The 27,925-nt window shown below is 42.2% G+C and overlaps 2 protein-coding genes across 12 annotated transcripts in view; one reads left to right on the top strand and one right to left on the bottom strand.

The window, feature by feature from the left end:
• Positions 1-210: 210 nt before the first annotated feature.
• On the bottom strand, positions 211-27,782 carry HMG20A (high mobility group 20A). Of its 9 annotated transcripts, none has more exons than XM_073652784.1 (11): positions 27,639-27,780; positions 19,929-20,117; positions 16,377-16,401; positions 11,955-12,037; positions 7,513-7,696; positions 7,198-7,413; positions 4,995-5,127; positions 4,693-4,724; positions 1,702-1,777; positions 1,323-1,538; positions 227-1,050 (listed from the first exon to the last, which is right to left on the bottom strand). In XM_073652784.1, the coding sequence occupies exons 4-11, from the start codon at positions 12,035-12,037 to the stop codon at positions 914-916; spliced, it is 1,077 nt and encodes a 358-aa protein (XP_073508885.1). In that variant the 5' UTR covers positions 16,377-16,401; positions 19,929-20,117; positions 27,639-27,780; the 3' UTR covers positions 227-913. The 9 variants fall into 9 exon arrangements, with proteins under 9 accessions (XP_073508889.1, XP_073508891.1, XP_073508890.1 ...); XM_073652783.1 differs by having other exon boundaries at positions 230-1,050; positions 19,934-20,117; positions 27,639-27,779; XM_073652787.1 differs by having other exon boundaries at positions 241-1,050; positions 7,558-7,696; positions 19,934-20,117; positions 27,639-27,777.
• The window catches only part of PEAK1 (pseudopodium enriched atypical kinase 1), an 85,795-nt gene continuing 77,991 nt past the window's right edge, over positions 20,122-27,925 (top strand). The window contains exon 1 of one of the 3 annotated variants that reach the window (XM_073652781.1): positions 20,122-20,248. The gene's annotated coding sequence lies outside the window, so the exon portion shown is untranslated. The other 2 variants (XM_073652778.1, XM_073652782.1) reach the window with 2 other exon arrangements.

Raw genomic sequence — 27,925 nt, 5'->3', positions numbered from 1 at the left:
AGTTTTTTTTTTGTATAGGAAAACGATTTGCTGTTCATAAAAAAAAAAGCAAAAAACAAAGCAAACTGAATTTAACGTTTCAGGGTTTCAAAGAAGCCAAGCATTTAGGAGGCAACATGTTCATTCTTCTGGCATTTTCCAATAGGAAGACACTCAATACTGTACAACAGAATTAATTGGGAAGGCTAAAAAGACAGCCCTCATTTTATTTTTCAAATTAAACAAACAGCCAAAAGCATTGGCAAAAGGATGCCCATAAACACAAAAAAAAACAACCCAAAACTATTCAGGACATAAATTTCCCCCCCTAAAAATTACAAAAGTCGCTTCAGCCATAACTCCAGAGAAAAGGAGAATTCCTGAAGAGTCTTAAAAGTTTTTGATCACTAGAAAAAGACATGATGAGTATTTACCCTAATAGTTGCAGCCCCTAAAAGAGCTACATAATATCCTATTAATGCCTTTATTGTATTAATACTTATTTAAAGGTCATAGAAACAGGCTTTAATTTGTAGCAGGGGGCATGAGGCTCCTACCGTCTGGCGTGACTATAGAAAGTGTGTAGTTAAACCGCCCAATAGGCTTCTAAAATCTCAAAATGAAAATTGCCCAACCACCCACCCCCACACACACAAAAAAGTAACACATTTGTTTTACATTAAAAAAAAGGTTTACTTAGAGCAGTATTAACAGGGCGCACACCAAGTTACCAGTCAGCATTATTCATTCACATACTGCAAAGCGCAAGCAGCAATGTGAACGGATAGAAAGAACAAAGAAGAAATATTTGTGCTCTCCCCAATTTGCTGTATTCTTCTAATGCCTCCGTACAACTGTCTCGATCCCTTCTTTCTGCAAAAGAGGTCAAACATTGCAAGAGGTCGAACATTGCGTCATGAGTGGAGATTCCTTCTCAACCCTCCAGCTGACTTAACACTTCTCGGACTCCAGAGATTAACGCCTCGCTCTCCTTGGGATGTGTAAGCACAGCACTTTGCAGGCGGCTCATGTAAGAGTCAATAGTCTCCAGGATTGGGGTCTCATTAGTGCCTGGGCAAAGGAAAGGAGGAGGAACAAAACTGAGATCTGAGACATTTTGCTATTAATATACAGTACATTAGATAAGATTTATACTTTGCCAAACACTGGGTACAAAGGTTACTAATTTGTCCATGTGCTATTGATCTGTACATAATAATACAATCTATTTTAGTCCTTCTGTTTCTCCTTTTGCTGCAACATTTAGTCTAAATAAAGATTATTGGTTTCTCCTTACCAAGATTACAGAATGTGCGAGTGACGTAAAGCCTAAATGAGGATACCTGGAATAGGGACCGTGTGCAGGCAATGTGTAAGTGTCTGGCGGACGTTTTGTAAGTGTTGCTGAAGCAGCGCGTTTCTCCCTTGTTCTTGGTTGAGCTCAGCCTCTAGTCTCTGAACGGCCGATCGCATGCTCTCCACGTGTTTCTGTAAAGCTGCATTTCGCTCTTCAAACTCCATATTTGATTTTCTGAGCTGTCGTAGCTCAGCTTCCCGTGCTAAACATAGAATGATGGATGGCAATAGAGTAAGAACACAAATTACAAAAGGTAACCTGCTTCTACTAAAACAGAATTACCAAGTCCTCTGTCGGCAAAATATTTATCAATCACCCAGACGCCAACCCTCCTGGCATGGCAGCCCAGGAACCCTCCTCCCTACCTTTGCTGTGATTCAGAAATTCCTCCGTGAAGATTGGAATATCAAACAAAGGTCTTTCCTTCAGAACCGCTTCTTTCTGAAAGTACATGGGAATAAAACGCTGGAGACAAAAGTGTATGCGGAGAAGCACTAAGGATGGAGCACCAGCAAGAGAAAATGTGCTGCCACAGGTATGATAGGCGTAGAGAATAGTGGAGAGGGAAGGACTGCACATACTAATGAATGCAAGAACATGGCAGAAGCGGAGAAATGAAATAGTGTGACAGGTATGCGGAATAGAGCAATTATTGGAAAAACCTCGGAATTTAATCTCGTCTGTGCAAGTGTATGCGCTTTTAAAACACAATATATATACAAACCCAAATCTCCTTAAAGTTGTGAATAACTTTGTAAATACGATGCATTGCTTATCTACTACAGATCCATCACTATAGCCTATATAACAACTTAATGCAGCACTGACAACTGGATAATCTTATTGTCTGGCACACTTCAATTACACTGGGGCTACACCGTGCCAGTCGTTTTTGCACAACACAAGAGTGTGGTAGACTACGCCATTATGTCTTGCAAAATAGACTGCTGCCAATGGGAAGGAGTTTGATCCACTGATGTGAATGGAAGAGTCAAGGGAACTTGTGACCACCATTTGGGAGTATAAAAGTAACCCACTGTCAGAATGCTTGGCGCAGAATATTTAATGTGAGTGCAGCACAAAGGGTTGTAAAAAAAAGGATCAAAGTCGCAGTGTGTGCCTACACTTGTTCTGGGACAGCAGAAGTGGACATGCACCTTACAGAGCTATTGGTAGAACACGCATTCAACATACATAAAAATGAGCCCTCAGCCAAGCGTGGCAACTTTATCAATAGGGAGAGGGGAACAGCCAACTAGAAGACAACTTTACCGGTGGCTTTTCTGCTGGATTGAGCATGTTAAAATCCAACTTGTCAATCTATCTATACCTCCAATATGTCTGTTTGGCTGGGGTCACACGAACGTTGATTCTGTCGTGTGAGAATAGTCTCGATTATCCTAATGACACTCGGCTCAAACTCTGGCAGAGTTTGAGCCGAGCGTCAGTTTACGGTGATCTGATTCTCTTACATGAGAGAATTGTATCACATGTGCCGTGAAGGTGGAGAACTTCATTTCTCCATTGTTTGTGTGTCTGCACTCCGCACCTACAGACTTAAATGAGTGCACATGATCTGATTTGAGGAGTCACTTGCTGCATGCTGCGATCTTTTTTCTCGTGCCGAATCAGCATAGCAGATCTGAACAGCTCCAAAGTAGAACATTGGGCAAAGTGCTGTCAAATAACACTCGTCCGATATATATGCTCGTGTGAGCCAACTCTTTGGGAAAGAGATGGGATACTAACATACACCATCAGATGGCCGATAGAACCTGCAGAAATTGTCAGGTTTGGCCAGCATTTATACAACGGGACTGGAAACCATAAGCTTTTTCCCACGTGAGATTGCTGTACACTGCCAGGAGTAAGGAGGGGACTCCTAAATATGCAAGTCCCCAAAGTAAGCTAGGACTAGTCCAGTGATGACAACCTTTGGTTTACCCTGATAGGGTATATGAGCCAACTATTCAGCACTCCACCCCTCTGTGGTACTAGCGGTAAGGAGAATGTACAATGTAATTAATGATATAATGAGATGAGTGCCGGGATAACAAATACATATGCCCTACCTAAGGCATGTGGATCCCCAAAGATTCTATTTAAAGGAATCTGTCAGCAGGTTTTTGCTATGCAATTTGAAAGCAGCATAATGTAAGGGCAGAGACCCTGATTACAGCGATGCGTCACTTATCAGATTGTGTGTTGCTGTAGGTTCAATAAAATCAGTGTTTTTTTCAGCAGGAGATTATCACTACAGGACTAGGTGTCTCACGCCTCCTAGTCAACTGCTCTGTGTAACTCAACCCCCCCCCCCCCCATCAGTGATTTGCAGGTTTCTGCCTATACACAGTAAGCAGCCAAGTTGTGGTGTGGGCGGGGTTATATAGAGCTCAGCATTCAGAGAACTGCTAGATCTGCAGCAGAGAAAATGAGAGCAAGCAGAAAAGCAAGTGACATCGCGGAATCAGGGTCTCAGTCCCAACATAGGGTTACTCCGTTCATCTCCTTCAATCTTCCATCTGATGCAGCTTAATAGGTCTCACCCAAACTGCATGAAAGACTTGGCAAGCAACCCAAGCAGGGAGTAACAACCCAGAAGACTCTTTTCCTGGTGCCTGGACTTCCCCAGCCTAGAATGTATATCCTGTATTTCAGAGCAAACATAGCTTTCTGGAATAATGGAGCTCGACCAACAGACTTGTGAATGTAGCGCTGGACTGTTACACCTGTGGACCTGTGCAAGACAATTAATCCTATGTATTTATCTTTTTACGCAAATTAATTTTTGAATGCAAGCTGTAAAATGGCAATGATAGGCAGCTATACCTAATGTTAAGCATTCGGTGTGCAGACACCTGAACTTGTATGGTTTTGGATGGGATAATTATAGTTGGAATACCAATTGCTGGCATTAAGACCGCTCTGACTCTTTACCATGACAACAGAGAAGAGAAAACTTTTTTCACCCTGTTCTACACTGGTCTACTCTGAATCCAGCTCTGTGCTAGCTTCTCCCAGCTTCACGATCCATACTACGAAGGTATCTCTTGATCTGTTTTATTAGATTCCCTTATCATCTTGCTTGCGTTCTTCTGAAGTTTCCCTATTTATATTAAGTGATCTATTTATTTCTTCCTTTGATTCCGCAAGCAGCTTCGAGTTAGGATTTCATACTCTTGTGCGCTGTTCAATGGTCAGTGACGGCTTTCAGACTATAACCCCATCGTACCCATTCTTCATTTGAAATATACCCAGCAAAGAGGACTTTCTGCATGGTAGTGTTATCGTCAAACCAGAAAATCACAGTTGTATAACACACGTATAAGGGGCTTATTATGGAGAAGAAGCCTCACCTCGGGGTCACTGGAGATTGTACGGGATCCTTCTAAAAATAGAGAGAGGAATCATGAAGGAAATTCTCTCTTTTCAGCCAAACAACATATACTGAACCTAAGCAACAATAGTGAAATTGACTATCCATCTCATCAAATATGCTCCATGTCAAACTAGACACACATCCCATCTCACTCCAAAGTGTCTACACCATCACCAGAGCCACCTGCCTATCTTCACCCACTGCCTTCCAGACACACAAGCACCTTCCCCAATCTGCGTTTGCTCTCAACCCAAAAACTTCTTTCTCACCACACCTCACCCTGCCTCTGCTGCCTCCCCTTCTGACGGCTCTGTGCCTTGCGGCTGTAAGATCGGTAGGCCTCTGTTTTCTGATACTGCTGCAGTTCCTCTGTATACCGTTCCTTGTCTCTTTCCGCTTCATCCAGGTAACGCTAGAACAACACACATAGCTCAGTGCTGGTAGAGGCGGAGAGAGTTTACGGGGGACAGGGCAGACAGAAAAGTGTATAGAAAGGTCCATGAAATAGAGGACAAGGAAATATGGTGAGGACAGTATGCAGATGGAAAGATAAGATGAGGTAGTGTATAGGGGATGAGCATTAACCATTTTAGGAATAAGGAGATTTAAAAAACACAAACAAGCTTGCTATAAAAGTCAAATGCATTATTACAATGACAGAAAGTGCAAAGAAACTGAAAATGAACCAAAAAAGATGCATTTAATGCTGGAAAAGCATATACCTTAGAACACTTACCATCTTCAAGGTCCCAATAAGGTGTAAATCACTCTTTGGTTGCATTACACACGAATGGAAAGATAGATTCCATCTATAGATAGAATCTGTCAGTCCTTTGTAGCATGGAGTCCCCTTCACATTTTCCCTGCACAGTAGCTCCGCAGTCCCCAACTCTGCAGGGAGCTGCTGCATGGACACACTCAAGGATATGTGGTTAGCTGCAGTTCCCTGTACTGTGGGGCGGCAACTGGGGACCCCGATGTGTGGGGAAAACTTAAGACTGCTAGGATATGCCATCGCTTTTTAACACTCCTTTGCCAACAATGCACTGAAATCAGGTTACAGGTCACCAGAATCTAAAAGCTTTGAGACAGGATGGGGACACCGGATCATGAAATGACAGATTTACCTGAATTCATGCCAGAAATTGGTGAAAAAATTAAAACTGAAGTCTATGCAAGTCCATAGCTGGTGGAGAATTTGTGGTGCCCAGAATGCCCTAGATGTGATAAATGTAGAAGATGAGTACTATTTTTTTGTTGCATCTTAGTACAGGAGACTTCAGTTGAAGGGTATATGCACACAATGAGCTTTCCAAGAGAAGAACACTCCAGGACGTGTCGGCGTGTTTTATCCTGTAGCTTCTTTTTTGCATCTTTCTGGTAATTTCCGGAGTGCTTGCTTCATAGTGTTAATAAACAAACAGTTTTCTGCCATCGCTTTCTACTCCTCTTTTTACTGGCGTTTTCCATGCATTTTTTTTTTTCTCCCTTGAACAATGAAGAAACTGCTAGCAGTTTCTGAAGCAAAAATGCTGAGTGAATGTTCAAAAAGATGCCTAGGAGTCTTTTGAGCCTTCCCATTAGCTTGTACTGTAAAGAATAGAATGTCTTCAGACACCTCAAGAATGAGAAGGTCACTTCTTTAAGCTTCTTGGTGTCTTTTGAAACCTGAAGTTAAAAAGACGCTCAAAAGCCTGAACAGCACATCTTTTTTTACATAGAAATGCAGATGTTCATTCTTTTGAGAGTTTTTAGAGCACTGGAATCCATCTGAAAAAGCCATCATGTGCACATACCCTATAGGTGATGTATGAAAACGCTAGCCTTCGAAAGTTTTTATAAAGATGTTTTATAGGAGAGGAGTTATGCATAAAAGCAGGCCTACTGGGGACTAAAGCCATGGGTCCAGCAGCTAAAGCCCCTAGTATCAGCTGACGGGGAAGCATAGAATCTTCCAGAGTAATGGCCCCTTTAGAGCGGCAGATCCAGGCCATGAAAAGACCGACGATGAACTACATACAAGCTGATCGACGGTTGTTTAATGATCCCTTTGTACAAGCCAACAATCATTCTACGATTGGTCTCTGTGAACAGAATATAATGTTATCGGCAGCACATCAGCTGTTTATCAGCAGCACATTGTCCTGAGTAATCATTTCTATGCTAGCAGAAAAATCATTGCAACCGACAAACAAGCGGTTGCTCATTTTTCAGGTACTGCCGACCTATTTAAAAAGTTCAATATGGGATTTGGATTGTTAGACGATTATCAATCATTGGCTCATCTAATCTGTACAAATGCTCTGTGCTTTTATTAATGTATGAGAAAGGGTTTTGACGACCGGCTGACTTTTAACTGATCTTTTCTGTAGTGTTCTAGTACATCACATGTTTTAAGGGGAGCACTGTGGTCTTGGTTCATTCATCTTCTACAACTTCCTGGGTGAGGCACAGATTACGATACACTGTAAAATTAGATTACCTGTTTCTCATCAGCGGGCAACTTGCTCCATTCACTACCCACAATCCTGGTAATTTCTGGAAATGGGACGTCTGGACGCTCTGTTCTTAGCTGCTCTCTTCGCTCATTCATGAAGCGTACATAGCCAGTAAGTGGAGCTTTGGGAGCATTGTTGTCACGTGGGCTTCTTTTTCGCTTGCGTCCTTTTGCCCACCCTCCACGCCGAGGTCTTTGTTGCTGACAACAGGGAAAAAAAATATGAGTGGTGAGTCATGCCATGCATACAACTGTACATGTCTCTCTCCAAATAAAACATATATAAGATTATATGATTACTTGTCCAGGGTTTCTTCGATTAAGGTTTTTCTTTACCCCTCTCACCTCTTCCACTTGTCCGAGTTCTCCACTGTCCATTTGCTGCTCTACACTTTGACACTGAGTGCCATTATCTTGGTCTTCTTTCTGAGAGGCAGGGGCATGCGGTACTCCTTGACTCTTTGAGGAGTTAGCATCTTCAGTCCTGACCAACAAAAAAAAATATTACTTTCACAACATAGTCCAATAGTTTTAATTAAACAGTAAGAACAGAACAGCACCACACATGATAATGCACACCCTGCTAACCATTGGTGTCTGGGAGATAACAGACCTTGGAAAAGCTCTACATCTAGATGGAGATTCCACGTTGGGTGTTTGAGTACCTTTGTGATCATGGCAAAAGTTTTGAGACGGACACATTTTGGTTCTCCCAAAGGTTGCCAGTGTTTTTCGATGGTTACTGATGTACAGTTATGAAATACTTATACGTTTTAAACACTTTTGACAGATACATCAAGTTTATGTAAAGACTCAATAATTAGTGTTGACCATTATTTTTCTAGATCTCTGGAATTCGCCATGGCATGCTGGATACCTTCTTCTCAGCCAAATCTGGACTAATGACATGTCAATCTTTCCTAATCAGCGATTGACGATTATCACAATTTCTGTGTTTGTCCACCTGTTTTTTTTTTTTTTGGAGGACTGACTACAGGTTGTCTCAATGGCCATAGACCCAAAATGTGAAAGGTGTTGTTCACCGAGCCAGTTAGTTATCACTTATGCCTTGTGACAGGTCTCCATCATGCTGGAAAAAGCATTTTTCATCATCAAATTGCTCCAGGATCATTAGAAGTTGTTTAGCGTTGTATAGATCCCATTCTTTATTCATAGATGTGTTCTTGGGCAAACTTGTGACTGAGCTTTAGCCCCCGTCACACTAAGCAAGATCGCTGCTGAGTCACAAGTTTTGTGACGCAACAGCGACCTCAGCAGCGATCTCGCTACGTTTGACACGTAGCAGCGACCAGGCCCCTGCTGTGAGATCGCTGGTCGTGTCGAAATGGCCTGGACCATTTTTTGATCGTTGAGGTCTCGCTGGGTAGCAGTGCATCGGTGTGTTTGACACCTTACCAACGACCTCGTTAGCGACTCAGAACTGAGAAGTCGTCCCTCATCGAGGTCTGTATCCTCAGAGTAGCTGCTATGTGACAGGGTCCCAACGACTGCCAACATCGTTATACAGGTCGCTACGGGTCGCCGTATCGTTGCTGCGTCATTGGGGAAGATCAGACTGTTTGACATCTCACCAGCGACCACATAGTGACGCAGCAACGATCCCTGCCAGGTCGTATCGTTGTCGGGATCGCTGTAGCATCGCTAAGTGTTACGGTACATTTACTCCCTTGAATGAAAAGCAATCCAACATATGAATGGTCTCAGGATGCTTTACTGTTGGCATGCCACAGGATTCATAATAGTGCTCACCTTTTCTTCTCCAGACAATCACTCTACGAAATGTGCCAAATAGTCGGAAGGGCTTTCCTTAGAGAAAATAACTTTATCCCAGTTCTCTGCAGGCTAATCCCTAAACTTTATTCAAAGTTATTTGATGATCTGATGATGCCCCCTGTCTAACAAGTCCAAAATGTAATCTTTGTTGGAGAATTGTTCAATCTGTCCATGCAAAACAAAAAAAAAACCACACACACTAAAACTAGCGATGAGCGGATGGATTACCAGGCATGCCTATTCAAAAAAAGTTGTGCCAGGGATACTGGAAGGTAAAAGATTTGCTGACCTACCATTTAGCCACCAGGTACCACTGACCTGGAAACTGAACCAGAGTCCTGCAAATCGATCCACTTAGCTTTAAAACACAAAACATTCCCACTAAACCTAATTTTATTTTGCGTTACTTCCAGAAAGAATAATTTCTAGGATGTGTGTGGCAAGAGTGTTTATGGAGTTGCAGAAATAGCCTGGAAAAATCCACTCATCTTTAAAAGCAATATGCCAAGCTTCCTCAATAGCAGATATGCCAGGCCGCCGTGCTCTAGGGTCCTGCCACTTCAGCTTCTGTCTGCCGCACATCATGCCCAGAGGAAATGGCTGTACAGCAGAGTTACCGTAATTCATCAGGTGAACCTGAGAACCAGGCACAGCATCTATTCATACTTCTGCAGCTGATAAACATACAGAAAAATAAAACACCTGTGCAAAAAAAAAAAGTTTCTTCTACAACCACGCTTCACTTTAGGATATAGGAAGCTGGCATATGCAGTGATGACACTGAAGAAAAAAAAAAAAAAAGGTTTGTGGCACAGGATCCCACCCTTACACCACTTTCACATGGTAGTATTTAACATTGATGTTAGTAAGTGAAAAGTAGCAATGTTTGATCCACAGTGAGAAGGCGGCTGTTCTACTCATCCAGCAATAATCATGGAATGTAAATGTCCTGTTGTGATGGTCTTCAATTGACAGATCATAGGTACTATGACCAAATTTAGTTTTGACACATTAACAATATCTGTTATAAAACCTCAGGTTAGGACAAATCAGCTATTCTGTTGCATTCCAGGGTCAATATGGAATAATACATCCTTAAACTTTTGCTTTGGATCACGTTACCCAATAAGAGCCTCACATTAGATTAAAGTTGGCCAACATCTGCTGTGTATGTGGTGCCCTCCCTTGATGGACAAGGTTGGGGGAGGTAAGGATCAGGAAGTTTAGGATTTAAACCAGGGCTGTGGAGTCGGTAAGCCAAACCTCCGACTCCTCAATTTCCCTGACACCGACTCCTTCATACATGGCTCATGTTTAAGTGATAAATTTACTGTAGCACAGATTCATCTCAGCTAAAAGTCTAGACCCTTAGATCAGGAATAGGGCAGACATTTATAGGACATTTCATAACTTTCCCCAAATTCTTATGAAAAAATATTCCCCACAAACTGCATTGAACTACTGTACCCAATTTATTATATATTTTAGGAGTTGGTCCATTTTATACCCACTCCACAGCCCTGATTTAAACACCTGATCCTTTTTCTTCTCCCAAGAGATAAGTCGCTAGTAGAGGTGTCTTGTAATTTTAATGGGAATAGTAGTAAGCCACTACATGAACGCTCGTCTTGTTGAGTGATAATGTGTATGGGGGGAGTCAAGAGAAATAGCCATCAACCGAATGGTGTCCAATGACAAAAAAAAATAAATCGTGCATGGTAGGGATGGGGTTATTACTGTGAAACAATGAGTGCACGCATGGATTTTACAAATGACAGAAAATCCAAGTGTCACAGTGAGTGATGAAGAACAGAAACATCCATACTTAACACTATATAGAATGTTTTGCTTAATATCTTTTCCTGTATAATTTTTTCCACCCATTTAAGGACAAAACAGTGGGACACTTTCTTCAAACCCAATATATATTCATATGAATATTAAGCTAAGGATTACTAAAATACAATAAAATCTGGCATTTTCATTGGTATTTCCAGATAGCTGCCTACTGAATCATGGAAAAATAGTCAATAAATCAGCAGACAAGTTTACACAAACCACAGGTTTCCTTGTAAATGGACTCCTGTCATATTACAACTATAGGGAACATATCAGAATTACTCATGCAAACCTGGCATCTTTTAGTACTCTGACGTCACAAGCCATCATCATGTGGTTTGATCACGTCCCGCTAGCGCTGCCGGAGCGCACTTCACCGCAGGCAAGGAGCTTGTCAGGTAAAGCGGAAGGACGTTCCCGCAACATAACCTCCTCAGCCCCACAGACGTCTACACACCATACGGGCAGCAAAGATCCAGGTACCTCCAGTGACTGTTTACATCCGATGGTGCACTTCTGTCACCTTTGCATTATGAGAACCTAAACCTATGGCTAGACATTGCTGCTTTACCCAGCAGTTATCTTAACAACTTATACAGACGTGAGTGTTTTACCAGTGTACCTTACCTGTACTTAACATTCATTATTTATATGTGAATTGCTCCATTCTTTGTATACATTTTTGCATTTATTTGCTATTAAATATATTACCTATGACTAAAATAATCACTTTATTAGTACAGAGCAAACTGCACCTTTATACTGTGCATAGCGTCCACCCAGTAATCAATAGACTCCTTTCTCAGGATTATCAGAGTTATATTTTGGTTTCTATCCGCATGTCTGTACTGGATACATCGTCCTTATATAAAGTGGTAAATGCAAGTGCGGTATTGATACACAATTATTTAGTCATTTATTTCTAAGGCCAGAGCATAAATCCGTTTTTTCCTACCTGCAGCTGCATGCTCTCCTGAGGATTTAAGAGGAAGCTCCAGGGTTTATACCTTATACATTTAAACATCCATTTTTAGCTTTAGTGTTTCTTCAATGATTTCTGACCAAAGTTATATATTTAAAACAAAAAAACTACCACCACGAGTACTCACTCTGGGAGCGGTGGGTTTACATTCTCTTTGGCTTCCTCAAGGTCTCCACTGGCTGGTGGAAGAGCAGGAACCGGCCCTTCCATCTAGGAACAACAACAAGGTAGAACTCAAAATAAAGCATTACATCACAATCTCAATAGAGAAACACATCTTCTATATGAAGAACAAAGGCTCACGAGTTCCTTGGATAATATGTAAAAAAACAAAACCCAAAACATATGCCTTGTTACTGAGCATGGGTGATGTAATGGTAAAAGGGAATTGCCTTATCCCTCTGAAGCAGTTGCTAGGTTTTAAGAGAGGTTTCTAGAAATAACAGTACCATATGTTAAACTCTCCTTGCACAATCCTAGATGAAAGACAAAATGATGAGCATATTCGCTAATTTGCCCCTTTCTTACTATTGCTAAATGTACAGATCAAGCAGAGAATAGGGAATCTATAACTAGCATTTTGTGATTTCCTATGGGGGGCACGTTAGCGCTTCCTCCGAGCGCTGCAGCTGTGCATTGTACGAAATGCAGGAAGCAGCAGACTGAGAACAATTACAGGCGACATTCGAAAGGCTGCACGATGACCCGAACAAGATACCACCAAAATAGATGGAAGAGTATCTAGTCCCCACACCCACCCACCTTAGCTTATCTACCTATAGGGAGGAGGTTTAATACTCCAGACCTTTCATAACTCAATACCTAAGGGGGACACTAATTCCAGATGACCAATGCTAACAGATGAGCAGAAAAAAAAAAATGACTGAACTATAATGAAAACCTTTGAAAAGGGTTTTCCATTAATATGCGTGCTGTATGGGGACCACAATCATTTGTGTTCATTCTGACCCCATATGAAAGGGTCTATAGGTGAGCAGTGATTATATATAGTTGATCAGCACTCGGTACGGGCCGAAATCTCATGGAAAAGGAACTCAGGAGGGAGCAAAGTATTTGAGAGGAGCAAAGTATTTGAGATCCACAACTAGAAGTACCAGAAGTTGACAGGCAGTTCTCAATGGTTTCGATTTTTGCATGACACATGCCTGACAATTTTACCACATTTTACCCACAGCCAAAATTTAGGGAAAAAAAAAAAAGTAAAAATTAGAGGGAATCTGTCCCCAGTTTTTGCCACATTAATCTGAGAGCAGCACAGTGTACAGACAGTGACGCCGATTCCTGACATCCATCACTTACTGGGCTGCTTGCTGTAGTTTTGATAAAATCACTGTTTTACCAGCAGGAGATCATCACTAGAGAACTAGTAAACCTGCTGTATACCCCACCCCCATTACTGATTGGCAGCTTTCTGTGTACACTATACATGGGCAGAAAGCTGCCAGTCAGGGGTGTGGGCTGGGGTATACACAGCTCAGAGAACTGCTCGGTCTGCAGCAGATAAAACGGATTTTATCAAAATTACATCATGCAGCCTAGTGACAGATTCCCTTTAAGAACAGCAATAGATAATCGGGGGGGGGGGAAGGCTGTTCAACACCCTGAAGTGATCGAGAAGGCATCGTTCTCTACTCCTGATAACAAAGGTGTTGTGCGCTCGATGGTGGTCATCCGCCTCGTTTCCGGCGTATCGCCATTTCCTGAGTCAGCTGTCATTACTGTGGAATGGTCCTTCCTGATGGATGCTTCTGAACACTCTAGGTTTCATGTACACCAGTAAGTGTTTAACCTCTCACTGACCTAACCCGAGTGACATCCTCTGATTTTGTAACAGCAAGGGTATCAGTTATCAATCTCTGTATATCGTCTCCAGGAAGAAGCAGGAATCTTCCATAATTTCCATGTATGTACAGATAATAGGGCATATCTGACAAAACTGTGCAATACTTAGAGCAAACTTACACTAGGCAGTTGTAAAATGCACTGGATTTATAAAGTGGTTCATATTGTTGAATAAATCTGTCTAGACTAAAAGCTCCCATACACAATAGACTAGCGTCAGCCAAACCCGCTGATATTGTCTAATGTGTGCGCCCTCCCCCTCCCTCCAACATAGGATGTTGGGAGAAGTCAAGATCAAGCATGTCTGATTCCGTACTACCTTTTATTTTCTCTAGGTACAAGCTGCTATTAGAGAAGTCCCCTGTGTATGGGACAGTGAGCTGCTGGCCAAAGCATTGCTCGGCAGACAGCGACCTAATGGAAACAGGAGGCTTAAATTTACCTTACCCCACCTAATGGCTGGCTTAGTTTGTGTGACATCAGTTAGATACATTATGTAGACCATTAATCCATGCCCCTTTCCAGATAGGCATTGCTTCGGAGAAAGATGAGGCTTCCTACTCAAATATGGTGCACGCCAAGAATAAATGTGTTTTGGAAACAAACAAACAAAAAAAAAAACGAAACTGAATCTGTGCATTTAGCTTGATAAATATGCCCCATTTTCTTCTATATTTTTTATTGCATGTTCTTTTATGTTAAACAGTGATAAGAGTGTGCTTGTTTAACTGAGCAAGCCAAACAGGCAATCCCTGTATGTGTTGAGGCTGTCCAACAGCCCTAAATCAAGCAGACGCAGAGACTGGAACATAATATACGAGCACACCGAAGTTACTCGGTAAGCACCAGAGCATGCTCGGTTAAAGAGTTAAACGAGCACGCTCGCTCATCACTAATGTTAAACATTCACACTAATTGTACAGGAGATCCTCATATGTTGGGGTGCAGGTGTTGAGTTGCAAAACTGCAAGAACTTCTACACTAAATATAACAGAATCAAACAAGTACTTAGTAAATTCAGTTTTACATGAACTACAACCCATCATGGTGGACCTTCGAGAGAAGTGTAAATGCAATGTCTCATCTGGTCATCCACTTCTTACATCTTCAGTCTCTAATAACTAATGTAGTTCAGAAAATGTGAAACAAATAACCCACTAAAAGAAAGCATGGACAAATATTAACATAAAACATAAGCTTTATTAGCACACTAATAAAAACATATAGAAAAAAAAATCTATAAACATACATGACATGTAATCCACACAATGTAAAGAAGCAAGAAGGGCAAATACAAGAACCCCATAATAATCCAAAGTCAAAAATGACATCCTACTGATATATAAATATTTATATATGACAGCAGGGACAAAAATGCATATATGCAAGTGCAGGGCAATTAGTAAGTATAGATCTAGTAGTCCATGGTGGCAGCTATACTAATGAAAGCACACATAGTGGAACCATATACATATATAATACAGAGTCAAGTATAATAATACCACTCAGAGGTAAGGGAGAAGTCAAGATACCCAGCCAGCTCGATGTGCGTTTCGCACAACGTGCTTAATCAGGGGAGTCATGTCATGTTTTTAAATATATATATTTGTATTCATGTGTACTAATAAAGCTCATTATATTTTATGGTGATATTTGGTCATAGTCATGCTTTTTTTTAGTGGGTCATCTCCAGTACCTAGCTTAACTGCTGATTTCAGGGGTATATGCTGTTAGGAGAAACCCAAGAGAAGTTTTTATCAACTGGAGAAGCAGCGGATATCATTTGCCTTCCATTGTCGAATTACAAATGTGCCTACTACAATCAATACGCCATCTATGTAATACATGAGCGAGCTCCGGCTGATAGACAGGCGAACTAGAGTTGGGGTACTCTCTTCCCTATTATATCCATACCCAGCAGGCAGGCAGCGCAGACATTACACAATTGTCTGCATACACAAAGCAGCAGCACTGGTACCATATGAGCTGTTACCAAAATATGCGTACTGGCCTGCTTCACACACACTTTTTTGCATTTCATATAACTTGTAAAAACTATGAAAAGTTTATTTTCATTTGCACATAGAGAAGCTTAAGAGAGGAAAAAAAAGAACACTACAAAAGCCATACAGACGCTATGTTCTGAAAATGATGCCACAAAACAAACCAATCTATGGGGCTGATTCATACACCAGTCTTAATGAAGGCGTAGCATTTCAGGTGTTTAAAAAAAAAAAAAAGCTGTCACTTTGGCAAAATTTGACAAGCAAGCGTAGCCATGGCCCATACTGGCTCTTCCCCTGCTCAGCCCATTTTGGCAGTACTGTCTCAAACTGGCAGGAAATGTTGAAAGTTGAAAATATTTTGCGCAACTATATGTTCTGCAAAATTTTTCCAACTTCTCACAATATTTTATGCCAGTTTTCGGATGTAGAAGCTTTGCTGAATCACCTCCTATATTTAGTGCACTTCACTATACACTTTAACTACTTCTGGACTGGCCATAGACTTAACATCTGGTTACCATGTTTTTAGCCACAAAGCACATATAAAATACATTGAAAAATACTGTGTGAAAGCAGCCATATAAATACACGCCATTAAAGATAAAAAAAAAAAAAATGAAGTAAATGAATAAAAATTTGGAACAGTTGAGGTTCTAAACATCACTAGACATCAGCCTTACCTTGTGCTATCACTTTACACCCAACCTGAGATATAAAGAAATGATCAAGGATTAGTCAATGAATCCATCAGCGTTTATCGGACAAGTTTCTCATATTCAAGAGATTTACATTTAAGCTATGTACGCACGATGAGCATTTGGTGAGTTTTTGATATTGCAGATTTTCTCGCCCCATTATGTAAACTAGGTTTCTTGCGTTTTTGACACTGCAGCGTTCGTCTCTTTTTTCGGGATGTCAGGTTTTCAACACATCTGTTTTTGTTTTTGATACTTCCTGGTATTTGGTTTAGACAAAACTATACTGATGCAGCAACGTGTGGATTACATGCAATTTTTACCTGTAGACTTTCCATATTGAATGTTAGTCTATGGGAAAAATCTGCATATAACTCAGCGTACCCACAAGGAGTTGACATGCTGTGGATTTGAAACATCACAACAAGTCAGTTTACAGTAAAATAGAAGCACGGTGGGTATGAGATTTCTATAAATCCCATCCACTTTACTGGAACTGTAAGACGCTGCATTTTTTGACTCAGCGAAAAAAGGCAGAGTCAAAAACTCATTGTGGGAACAGAACATTGAGGCTGTGTACCCACGATCAGGTTATAGCAGTGTTTTGGACACAGCGCATTTTCACTACTTCCAAAATGGGGAGTACAATCACAGAGGTAAATCCGCATGTGTTCATTGAACAATGTGGATTTACCACATCCTATACATTCTATTGGGAAATTTATGTTGCGGAGGCCAGCGTTTCCGCTGCAGATAATTGACATGCTGCGGCTCATAAACCCGCGCCATGGGTGACTTTACACTGTGTCAAATAGAAGCACAGTGGGCATAGGATTTCTATAAATCCCATCCACTGTGCTTCTAATGTGGAAAGCAGTATTTTGGACGCAACGCAGGTGAGCCGAGTCCAAAAACCTGCTATTCCTGATTGTGGGCACAAAGCCTTTTAAAAGGGAACCTGTCAGGGAAATTTTACTACTGAAACTAGTTGTGCAGCTGTAAAGGTCCTAGTACAACAATAAAATGTTACCCATTTTGAAGTAATAGGTCATGTTCGCACATTCAGTATAATAAATCCAGCAGGGGTGACGTGTTTCTATCATCCACTCCTGGTTTTGGCTTACAAATACTGATGTGAAATACTGAACGTGTGCACAAAGCCATAGTATATACATTTGCATGGACACGCCCCCAATGCACTTCCAGGCTAACTTACATGGGACTTCTAAGCTTGATTTCCTCAGCGTTGGCACATTGGATCATTAAAAGGCAGGTATGATTTCCACTGATGTACCAAGACCCACACAGCCATACCACTAGTTTCAGTGATAAAAAACAAAAACAAAACAAAAAAAACCCTTACAGATTCCCTTTAAGGGTTTTTCTCATCTCATTATATCCTGTGAATGGCCTAGAATTGTCACATAGGTCCCAGAGAGTGGTACCTGCATCTTTCTCCAGATCAGAGCCCCATCTAATGCTGCTTTGAATGAAAAGACATGCAATTCTCAAACCATAGAAGTGCAAGACAGGTCCTTGGGCTGAGAGGTAGGGCCTGCATCTATCTGACAATTCTGGTATATCCTGTGGATGTGCTATATATGTCTAAGACGACAATATGCAAGAATGACATTATCCAGTCTAAATAAAGAAAAATATCACAAACCAGTGGCCATTAAACCTTCCTTATTGCGGTCAGTAACATCATTTTCCATTTCTAGGTCATGCTAGTGACAGCGGCCTATAGAGAATTGTGTGCCATATCCATGGCAGAGCATTGCCACAGCTTTTCCTCCTGGTATACTCAACACCAAGGTTTCCGAACATTGTACAGAACATTCCTCAGTTCAGAAGTTTGTGAATAACACATGTATTCCATCAGTGATTTTCACAGGTAGAACAAGCACCCATTATAGTATATGGAGCTGTTCACGTGCCCGTATTATTTTGCAGACTGTGTATGCAAAAAAAAAAAAAAATCATGGAGACTGGTCCATTTTTTAATCAGTCATGGATAAAAAAAAAATCCCCATAAGTCTATGGATCTGTGAAAATCACAGCCAGCAAATGGAGGACATCAGCCTACTGTCTGTGCATAACATTGCAATGGATAGGAGAAGCTTTGTCATTTATATTTTCATATGTGAAAATCACAGATAACAAATGACACATTGATGAAAATCAGATCCAAAACACTGGTGACATTCATACTCTTCCACATAGAGGAACTGGATTGTCTATGAAAGAGGTGCTGCCATAGATTTCTGCAGGTGGCGGCTTATCTATCAGGTTAGGTTCACATGATGAGCATTTGGGGAGTTTTTGACGCTGTGTATTTCATTGCCTAAAAAAACCATTGTCTTACAGTCTAGCAAAGTGGATGGGATTTATAGAAATCTCCTGCCCTCTGTGCTTCTTTTTAACTCAGTGTAAACTGACCTGCGGTGCCTGTTACAAGTTTGCAACATGACAATTTCTCTTGCAGGTCCGCTGAGTTGTGTGGACAGATTTTCCTATAGAATCGCATTACATGCAGAAAATCTTCAGGTAAAAACCACGTATGCGCTATTAGTGCCTTTCTGCTGCAGAAATGCACCAACAATGTATATAAACCCCACATGACTAATCAATGAAGTTCTCAAAGTCAAAGTACCAGGAAGTATCAAAAACGACCTAAAAAGAAAAGAAAAAAACAAACACAATTAACCTAATGTAGCTAGTACTGTAGATGCAGAAAATCTGCAACATCAAAAGCGCAGTAAATACTCACCATGGGAACACAGCCTTAAGAGGACAAAAAGGTCCGGAATGGAACAAGCCACATTCTTCTGTCCTCAAACTTCACCTTTGGGGGAATAGTCGGGAGACCCCGCACACGGCAGACTGTCGGCTGTACCGGCAGTAGGAATCTAATGTGTATGGGGCTATAATAGGTATGAGGCTAGCCTGGGCATCACTAGTCTGCAGCCTGCACCCCTACTCATTCAGGGTCCTCCTGTTGCCCTATGTAAACACTATGGGGCCTAGTGACATCAGGACAGTAGCAGTATCACGTGATCTGCAGGCTCTGACGTCATGGCTGCCTCTATAGTCCTGACGTCACCTGTTTACACCCAGTAATGGAGGATCTCCAAACCTGGGGCACAGACGGGCAGCAGAGGACACCTCCCCAGAACAATGCCTCTGACATGTGCATAAAGAGACAGGGAGGATAAAGAGCCGAGTACATGGCCATTAACGGAGCACCGTGCTGGTCATCACTGAGGAGCCTCCATTGTTAGAAGTCCCCGCACAGCACAGAGCATACTCCGCCCCGGTATGTGCACGTCTCACTCACACAGAGGGCAGAAACACAACATAGTATAGGGCTTTTACCAGCTGTCCGCTCCTACAACTCCACTCGCTCCTTAGCAACCGGCGAACACGTAAAGCAATACGTCGTGCGTGACTAAGCTTTACCAGCTTTATAATCCCTCCGACAGACAGAAAATAAAGAGAGGTCGTAAGGTGAGTAGTTACAGCAAATATAATCAATACCGTACGTTCTATAGTCCTGCAGGATAATAACAATGGTTTTCAGGAACTGTATCTCGCTGTCTTCATTGCGCATGTCTTCATTCATTGCAGCAGAGCATGTCGGGAATTGTAGTGTTTAGGCGGATGAATGCTTCTGATTGGTCACAATTCTTGGTCGCTTATTGGCTGAAGTGGATCTCAAGCCTCATTCTAGAGAAGAACAGAGCACGTCAGTGATTGGAGGACGAAGAGAGGCAACGTACTGTCACACAGACGTGACGTAAAAGCGCCTTGAGGGGCGTGGTGAGGAGTGTGTGCAGGAGTGACATGCGTGACGTCAGGTATGGGATTCGTCACCGCTATGCCTGCCGCCTCATTTGCATAGAATGTAGACACGTGATTTGGTGGAAGAACGTGACGGTGCTGTGGGAGTGTGATGTAGTGGAACAGGTGAAGGCTCCGGAGTGACAGTGCAGCCCAGCGGTGAGACGAGGAGCGGTGAGTGCTGGATGGGATGGATGGATGGGAGCTGTGTGCAGGTGTCCTCCGCCATCCTCAGGGCAGTGATGTCATCTGTGCTGCTCCTGGGGATTGCTCCAGCCTGGGAGTGAGAATGCCTCCCCTTCTCATCCACCATCCATCCATGCCATGGGTTAGGCATGGGCACTGCCAATGTGAGGTGTGTGCCAGCCACCCACCCAGGGCAGGAAGGAGCTGGGTCCTGTGCTTACAGCCACTGTGGGTGCTGTGTGATCCCTATAGGGAAGCTGTCATGTTGGAAATGATCTCTGACCTGCAGGTGGGGTGTTACAGAGTGGGGGAGCTGGCCAGGTAGAGATGTTACATAATAACTTGTATTTTATTCACTGACATCCCTAATGTTTATATGAGTCCAGTGAGCGTCCTGCTCGGTGATTGACAGTCCTCCCTGTAGTACTGCATGCGGACAGCTGTCAATCACTGCATGGGAAGGACCGCCCACTGGACTCCTATATACCCAATGAATAAAACACAAGTCATACTGAATCTCTTTGAACAAACCCATTTAATATTCTGCTCAGTAAAATATATAATATTCAAAAAGAAAATCAGGCAGCACTCCAGATTGGCTAATAAAATCCTCATATTTTTCCACAATCTGGAGTGCTGCCTGATTTTCTTTTTGAATATAAATCTACATGACAACGGGAACATTGTCTGGGAGGCCTTGCACCCATTTTTTTCATAATTTCTGGTGCTGTTCCATTCTCTTTTAATATGAATGTATACATACAGTACAGACCAAAAGTTTGAACACACCTTCTCATTTAAAGATTTTTCTGTATTTTCATGACTATGAAAATTGTACATTCACACTGAAGGCATCAAAACTATAAATTAACACATGTGGAATTATATACTTAACAGAAAAGTGTGAAACAACTGAAAATATGTCTTATATTCTAGGGTCTTCAAAGTAGCCACCTTTTGCTTTGATGACTGCTTTGCACACTGTTGGCATTCTCTTGATGAGCTTCAAGAGGTAGTCACCAGAAATGGTCTTCCAACAATCTTGAAGGAGTTCCCAGAGATGCTTAGCACTTGTTGGCCCTTTTGCCTTCACTCTGCGGTCCAGCTCACCCCAAACCATCTCGATTGGGTTCAGGTCTGGTGACTGTGGAGGCCAGGTCATCTGGCGTAGCGCCCCATCACTCTCCTTCCTGGTCAAATAGCCCTTACACAGCCTGGAGGTGTGTTTGGGGTCATTGTCCTGTTGAAAAATAAATGATGGTCCAACTAAACGCAAACCGGATGGAATAGCATGCCACAGCATCTAGCCATGCTGGTTCAGTATGCCTTCAATTTTGAATAAATCCCCAACAGTGTCACCAGCAAAGCACCCCCACACCATCACACCTCCTCCTCCATGCTTCACGGTGGGAACCAGGCATGTAGAGTCCATCCGTTCACCTTTTCTGCGTTGCACAAAGACACGGTGGTTGGAACCAAACATCTCAAATTTGGACTCATCAGACCAAAGCACAGATTTCCACTGGTCTAATGTCCATTCCTTGTGTTCTTTAGCCCAAACAAGTCTCTTCTGCTTGTTGCCTGTCCTTAGCAGTGGTTTCCTAGCAGCTATTTTACCATGAAGGCCTGCTGCACAAAGTCTCCTCTTAACAGTTGTTGTAGAGATGTGTCTGCTGCTAGAACTCTGTGTGGCATTGACCTGGTCTCTAATCTGAGCTGCTGTTAACTTTCGATTTCTGAGGCTGGTGACTCGGATAAGCTTATCCTCAGAAGCAGAGGTGACTCTTGGTCTTCCTTTCCTGGGGCGGTCCTCATGTGAGCCAGTTTCTTTGTAGCGCTTGATGGTTTTTGCAACTGCACTTGGGGACACTTTCAAAGTTTGCCCAATTTTTCGGACTGACTGACCTTCATTTCTTAAAGTAATGATGGCCACTCGTTTTTCTTTACTTAGCTGCTTTTTTCTTGCCATAATACAAATTCTAACCGTCTATTCAGTAGGACTATCGGCTGTGTATCCACCAGACTTCTGCACAACACAACTGATGGTCCCAACCCCATTTATAAGGCAAGAAATCCCACTTATTAAACCTGACAGGGCACACCTGTGAAGTGAAAACTATTTCCGGTGACTACCTCTTGAAGCTCATCAAGAGAATGCCAAGAGTGTGCAAAGCAGTCATCAAAGCAAAAGGTGGCTACTTTGAAGAACCTAGAATATAAGACATATTTTCAGTTGTTTCACACTTTTCTGTTAAGTATATAATTCCACATGTGTTAATTCATAGTTTTGATGCCTTCAGTGTGAATGTACAATTTTCATAGTCATGAAAATACAGAAAAATCTTTAAATGAGAAGGTGTGTCCAAACTTTTGGTCTGTAATATATATATATATATATATATATATATATATATATATATATATATATATATATATATATATATATACATACACACACCATGTTGTCCAGAGGTCGGACTGTGTGTAGAATGTGACAGGTTCCCTTTGCTTCTCAGCAGGGTGGTACACCCATTACCCATTCCTCTCATCTCTTATCTACATCTCAATCCCAGACGGAGGTTGCACCTAGTGAAGTTCTTTTATCATCAAAGCTAAAATTAATGATTGAAGAAATAGTTTCTGCAGGGAGATGGTTAAATAATTGTTTCCACCCAGTGGGAACATGTGTATGGGCAGGTCCTCTACAGTCCAGGATGCAAGAGAGGCTTTTCTAAAGATTGGAACATTTTACTGTCACTACTGTTACACAGAGGACAAGAATTCCTGTCCTAGTAAAATGTTTCAGCATGGAAATCCACCGCACGGTCATAGTGGTGAATCATACATGGACAAGGCCTCTCTGATGGACTCTGTACAGGCCTGAATTCCAGGACCCCTGGGAAGTAGGGGAAGGTGATGATGTTTAGAAGACATTCCCACCTTCTGTACTTATCCACAGGAATTGTCACCTGTAATATTTAGAGTTAATGGGAAGTCATTGTAGAGCGGGTGTGTGACTCTCCTTTACAATCGGCTGTTCTTCCGCCTGTGTATTATGAGACAATACAATATACATGCCTTGGAGGCGATGTTCACCTCTGGGACCTGGAGATGGGTGGAGCGTTTGTCTCTGTTGTGTCTGAATTTATCTGTGGGAGTAGTACGCCTCCAAGTTGTCTTATAGGAGTTGTCTAATGAAGGTAATGGATGACCATATACTCTATTGATGAACATCATAGAGGGGGTCCTCACTTAGACCCCCCCCCCCTATATGATGCAGAAGAAAAAGCCATTCTGCAAGACTGATTTCCATTGTGATGGTTTTGAGTTGTCTATGAACTACATCAGAGTTATTCTGAATGGCTGCCATGTAATATTACATTTTCAAAGTGGTCTTATGCTGGAGGTGTCGGGTATGGACCCAGCAAGTGCGTTCTGTGGAAGTTGCAGTATAAAGGGAGTTGTCCCTGGGACCACCCTTTTATATCTTAGAGAACTTTCTGCCAAGCTCTCGTTCAAGTGTGGGTGGTTAAATTAGATTGGTGGGGGTATTTCTGGATATTTTTCCAATGTGCATGGCCAGCTTATCAGATGTATGCTGACCTTACATCTTTAATTTTCCTTTTATCTGTGCATCAGTATGCCCCCCAAAAAGATGGCTTAAGCAAGGAGGTTTTATTATAGATATGTTCTCCTTGAAATTTCAGATTCTGACTCTGCTGGTTGTGGACAGAATGGAGCCTTAGCCTGATACGAGAATAAGGGTAAGGCCACGGCCCCACTATCCGTATTCGGTCAGTAATTTTTCTCAGGAGTGAGAGCCAAAACCAGGTGAGGAACAATCAGAGAAAAGGTATAATAGAAACAAGTCACCAATTCTGCATTTATCACCCACTCCTGGTTTTGGCTCCCACTCCTGAGAAAAAATACTGACCAAATACTGATAGTGGGGCCGTGGCCTTACAGTAACTCTGACAAGGGAATTTTGGCCCACTATAGTGAGCTTATGCCACCCAGCGATATCTTGAAGCTTGTGGGCCCCAATGCAAAGTCTCCAACAATTCCACAAAGTATCAGGGGGCTTTATCAGTATTAGTTTGGTCATCTGGGCCAAAGGGACCTTTTGTGCCCCCATAGGCTCCAGTCCTTGCACCCCCTATAGTTATAGCCCTGCTTCCAAGAAGATTGTACTCCAGTGCTGGTAATTCATGGTATGAACAGGGGCTGCTTTAGCAACTTGTAACCCACAGGCTTTTCTTATCTATACCCTCTATAGAGTCTACCTTTTTGTTGAAATCACGGGGCTTGTAGGGAACAGCGAGTGCGTGAACGCGTCATTGATATTCTGTACTTAAACTCAAATTACCAGAAAAGCCTTTTATCAGTCAGGAGCAGAGAATTATTATAGCACCATTTATTCCATGGTGTTCTACATGTGCAAATGGGTATATATTAAAAAAAAAAAAAAAAACAAGTAGAATAATCTTAAACAATACAAGTCACCGACTGGTATAAAGTAACCCATGGTTACCTGTCTGATCCTCCACTGCTTCCAGCGCTGCTGTCCTAGTGGTCCTTTAAGGTTCCTACTTACTTGCTCTAATGATGACATGCCGTCTATTGCACGTGTCCTCTGAAGCCAATTACTGGCCTCAGAAGTGATGGACGCATAGGAGGCTTATCATCACTGCAGGAATTAAAGGGAGACCCTCAGTGATTGAGCTATCAAGGTGAATATAGGTTGCATCTTTGCATCTAGCAATTTTCTTTAAATACCAGAAGACCCCTTGACGAAGCTCTATACTGATGGGCCATCTTCCCCATCCCCTGCCAGGCCTACTCTTGGAGCAATGTGATACTGTGAGTCCCCTTGATAAAGCACATGCAGAACGCTCCCTGGACTTGGCACTGGCACTTTATTATCATGGGTAAGCTGTCCATATGATTCACTTCTATGCTTTTTGCCTTATTCCTGTTTACTAGTTTTTAGAGAACTACCCCTGGGCTCTGCATGATTTCTACTTGATCTACTGCTTGCCATTTGATAATAGTTCATTAGTTACTATGTCACAGACATGCTTTGCTCTCTTCTCTCAATCATGGTTACTTTTCATTGTACCTTGCTTAGTACTCTGCTCAGAGTCATTATCAAAATCCTCTATTCTGAGGTAAAATCTGTATTCCGTGAAGACAGATTGGGCTGGCACACCCAGGCAAGTGCCGGGGCCCTGAACAAACGGGATGGGACCACTTGCCGTCGGGGACAGTGGCACGCTATGGTACCCGTGTGGTCGGGGGGGCTGGTGCCAGCGCCGGCATCACCCCGCCCCCCGCCCAATACAGTTGAAAACAATGATGGAAGAGGGAGCATTTATTCCCCCTCTGCGTCTGAGCTCTGTGACGTCTCAGCGCAGAGGGAGCTACGACGTCACAAGAGCGCGCCCTCTGTGCTGAACAGTGTAGAGGGTCAGAGGACGCTGAGGAGACCGTAGCAGCGGGGGAATGGGGAGAGGTGAGTATTTATTTTTTATGTATGGAGCATTATATGGGGCCTATTATACTGTATGGAGCATTATATGGGGACCATTATTCTGTATGGAGCAATATATGGGGCTTATTATACTGAATAGAGCATTGTGCTACGGGGCTCATTATACTGTATTTTTATTTATATAGCGCCAACATATTCTGCAGCGCTTTACAATTCAGACAATTTTTACAGAAATTAACGAAACTGTCACCATTGGGGCTCACAATCTAGATTCCCTATCAGTATGTCTTTGGAGTGTGGGATGAAGCTGGAGAACCCGGAGGAAACCCACGCAAACACGGGGAGAACATACAAACTCCTTGCAGATGTTGTCCTTCGTGGGATTTGAACCCAGGACCCCAGCGCTGCAAGGCTGCATTGCTAACCACTGAGCCACCATGCTGCCCCAATACTGTATGGAGGATTACGTGGTGGCCCTTAATACTGTATGGAGGGTTAAATCGTGGCCCGTAATACTGTATGGAGGGTCATGTGTACTATTGATTTATGAATTAAAAAGACGGTTACTCTTTAACCCTTTCATGACTAATGACGTATATTTACGTCATCGGCCGTGTGCCTGCCTTTGATGTGGGCTCACACACTGAGCCCGCATCTTTCCCCGCACTTGGTAGCTGATTTAATCAACCATCAGGTGCCTCTAACAGCTGTGCGTGGATCCGAGATCCACCCATGGCTGTCAATCACTGACAGTGGCGTTTAACACGCGCCGGCCGGAAGCATGTCATTGATCCCACCCGTCACATGATCGCGGGGGGCCCATGGGACGCTGATGCACTGCTATGTATAGCACAGGCGATCGGACGATTGCAGCTTGAAGTCTCCTAAGGAGACTATTAAATACAGTAAAAAGTAAAAAAAAAAAAAAAAAACAACAAGCACAAAAGTTCAAATCTTCCCTCTTTTGCCCCATTAAAAAGAAAACAATTAAAACAATAATAAAAATATACATATTTGGTATCTCTTAGTTCAGAATGGCCATTCTATTAAAATATAAAATAAATTAATTCAATCGGTAAATGGCGTAATGAGAAAAAAATCAAAACGCCAGAATAAAGTTTTTTTTGGTCACCGCAACATTGCAATAAAATGCAACAACGAGCGATCAAAACATCATACCCACCCCAAAATGGTATCATTAAAAACGTCAGCTCAGGGCGCAAAAAATAAGCCCTCACTCAGCCCTGGATCCCGAAAAATGAAAATGCTACAGGTTCCTGAAGATGGTGTCAAATGCTAAAACTTAATTTAATACAAATTTCAGAATTTTTGTTTTCACCACTTAAACTAAAAAGAACCTATACATGTTTTATATCGGCGCACTCATACTGTCCTGAGGAATTAAATTGGCTGGTCAGTTTTACCATATAGTGAACATGGTAAATAAAAACCCCAAAAACAATTGTGATATTGCACGTTTTTTGCAATTTCACCGCACTTGGAGTTTTTTTTTCTGTTTTCCAGTACACTACGGGGTAAAATAAATGGTGTTATTCAAAATACAACTAGTCCCTCAAAAAAAAAAACAGGCCCTCGTACGGCTATGCTGACGATAAAATAAAAAAGTTATGGCTCTTGGAAGAAGAGGAGGAAAAAATGAAAAACGGAAAATTGCCACTGGGCGAAGGGGTTAAAAAAGAGTAATGCAGTGCTGCCAGTGCTCCACATACCTTGTGGGCACGTATACCATTCCTTGGGTTACACGTTCATTGACTGCCTGTATGACTGTTTGCTTTACACATTCTTTCCTCTTCATCCTTGTTCTTTTCCTGTGATCTCCGCTCTGTATTCCTTTTTGTTTAAGACCCAGTATTCTCAATCTTTCCCTTCTCTCCCTCCCTGTTCCTCCCTCAAGAAGTTTCCATTTCCATATCTAGAATTTTGGCTTTGCTTTTTGCAGACTAAGCGCTGCCTTTTATTAACCATTACCCATCCAGCTACTGAATACATAAAATCT

Source organism: Phyllobates terribilis, unplaced genomic scaffold (assembly GCF_046119375.1).
Source record: "Phyllobates terribilis strain yellow unplaced genomic scaffold, ASM4611937v1 Scaffold_11__3_contigs__length_659146591, whole genome shotgun sequence".
In the NCBI taxonomy this organism is placed as follows: Eukaryota; Metazoa; Chordata; class Amphibia; order Anura; family Dendrobatidae; genus Phyllobates; species Phyllobates terribilis.
This window is presented reverse-complemented; position numbering and strand designations above follow the sequence as displayed.

Excerpts from the sequence above, each read along its gene's own strand:
- HMG20A (XM_073652784.1), bottom strand. The coding sequence starts at position 12,037 with ATGGAAGGGCCGGTTCCTGCTCTTCCACCAGCCAGTGGAGACCTTGAG. Across the intron at positions 4,725-4,994 it reads GGGGAGGCAGCAGAGGCAGG|AAGGATCCCGTACAATCTCC; the intron begins GTGAGGTGTGGT and ends CTCTATTTTTAG. Across the intron at positions 1,051-1,322 it reads GCACACGGTCCCTATTCCAG|GCACTAATGAGACCCCAATC; the intron begins GTATCCTCATTT and ends TCCTTTGCCCAG.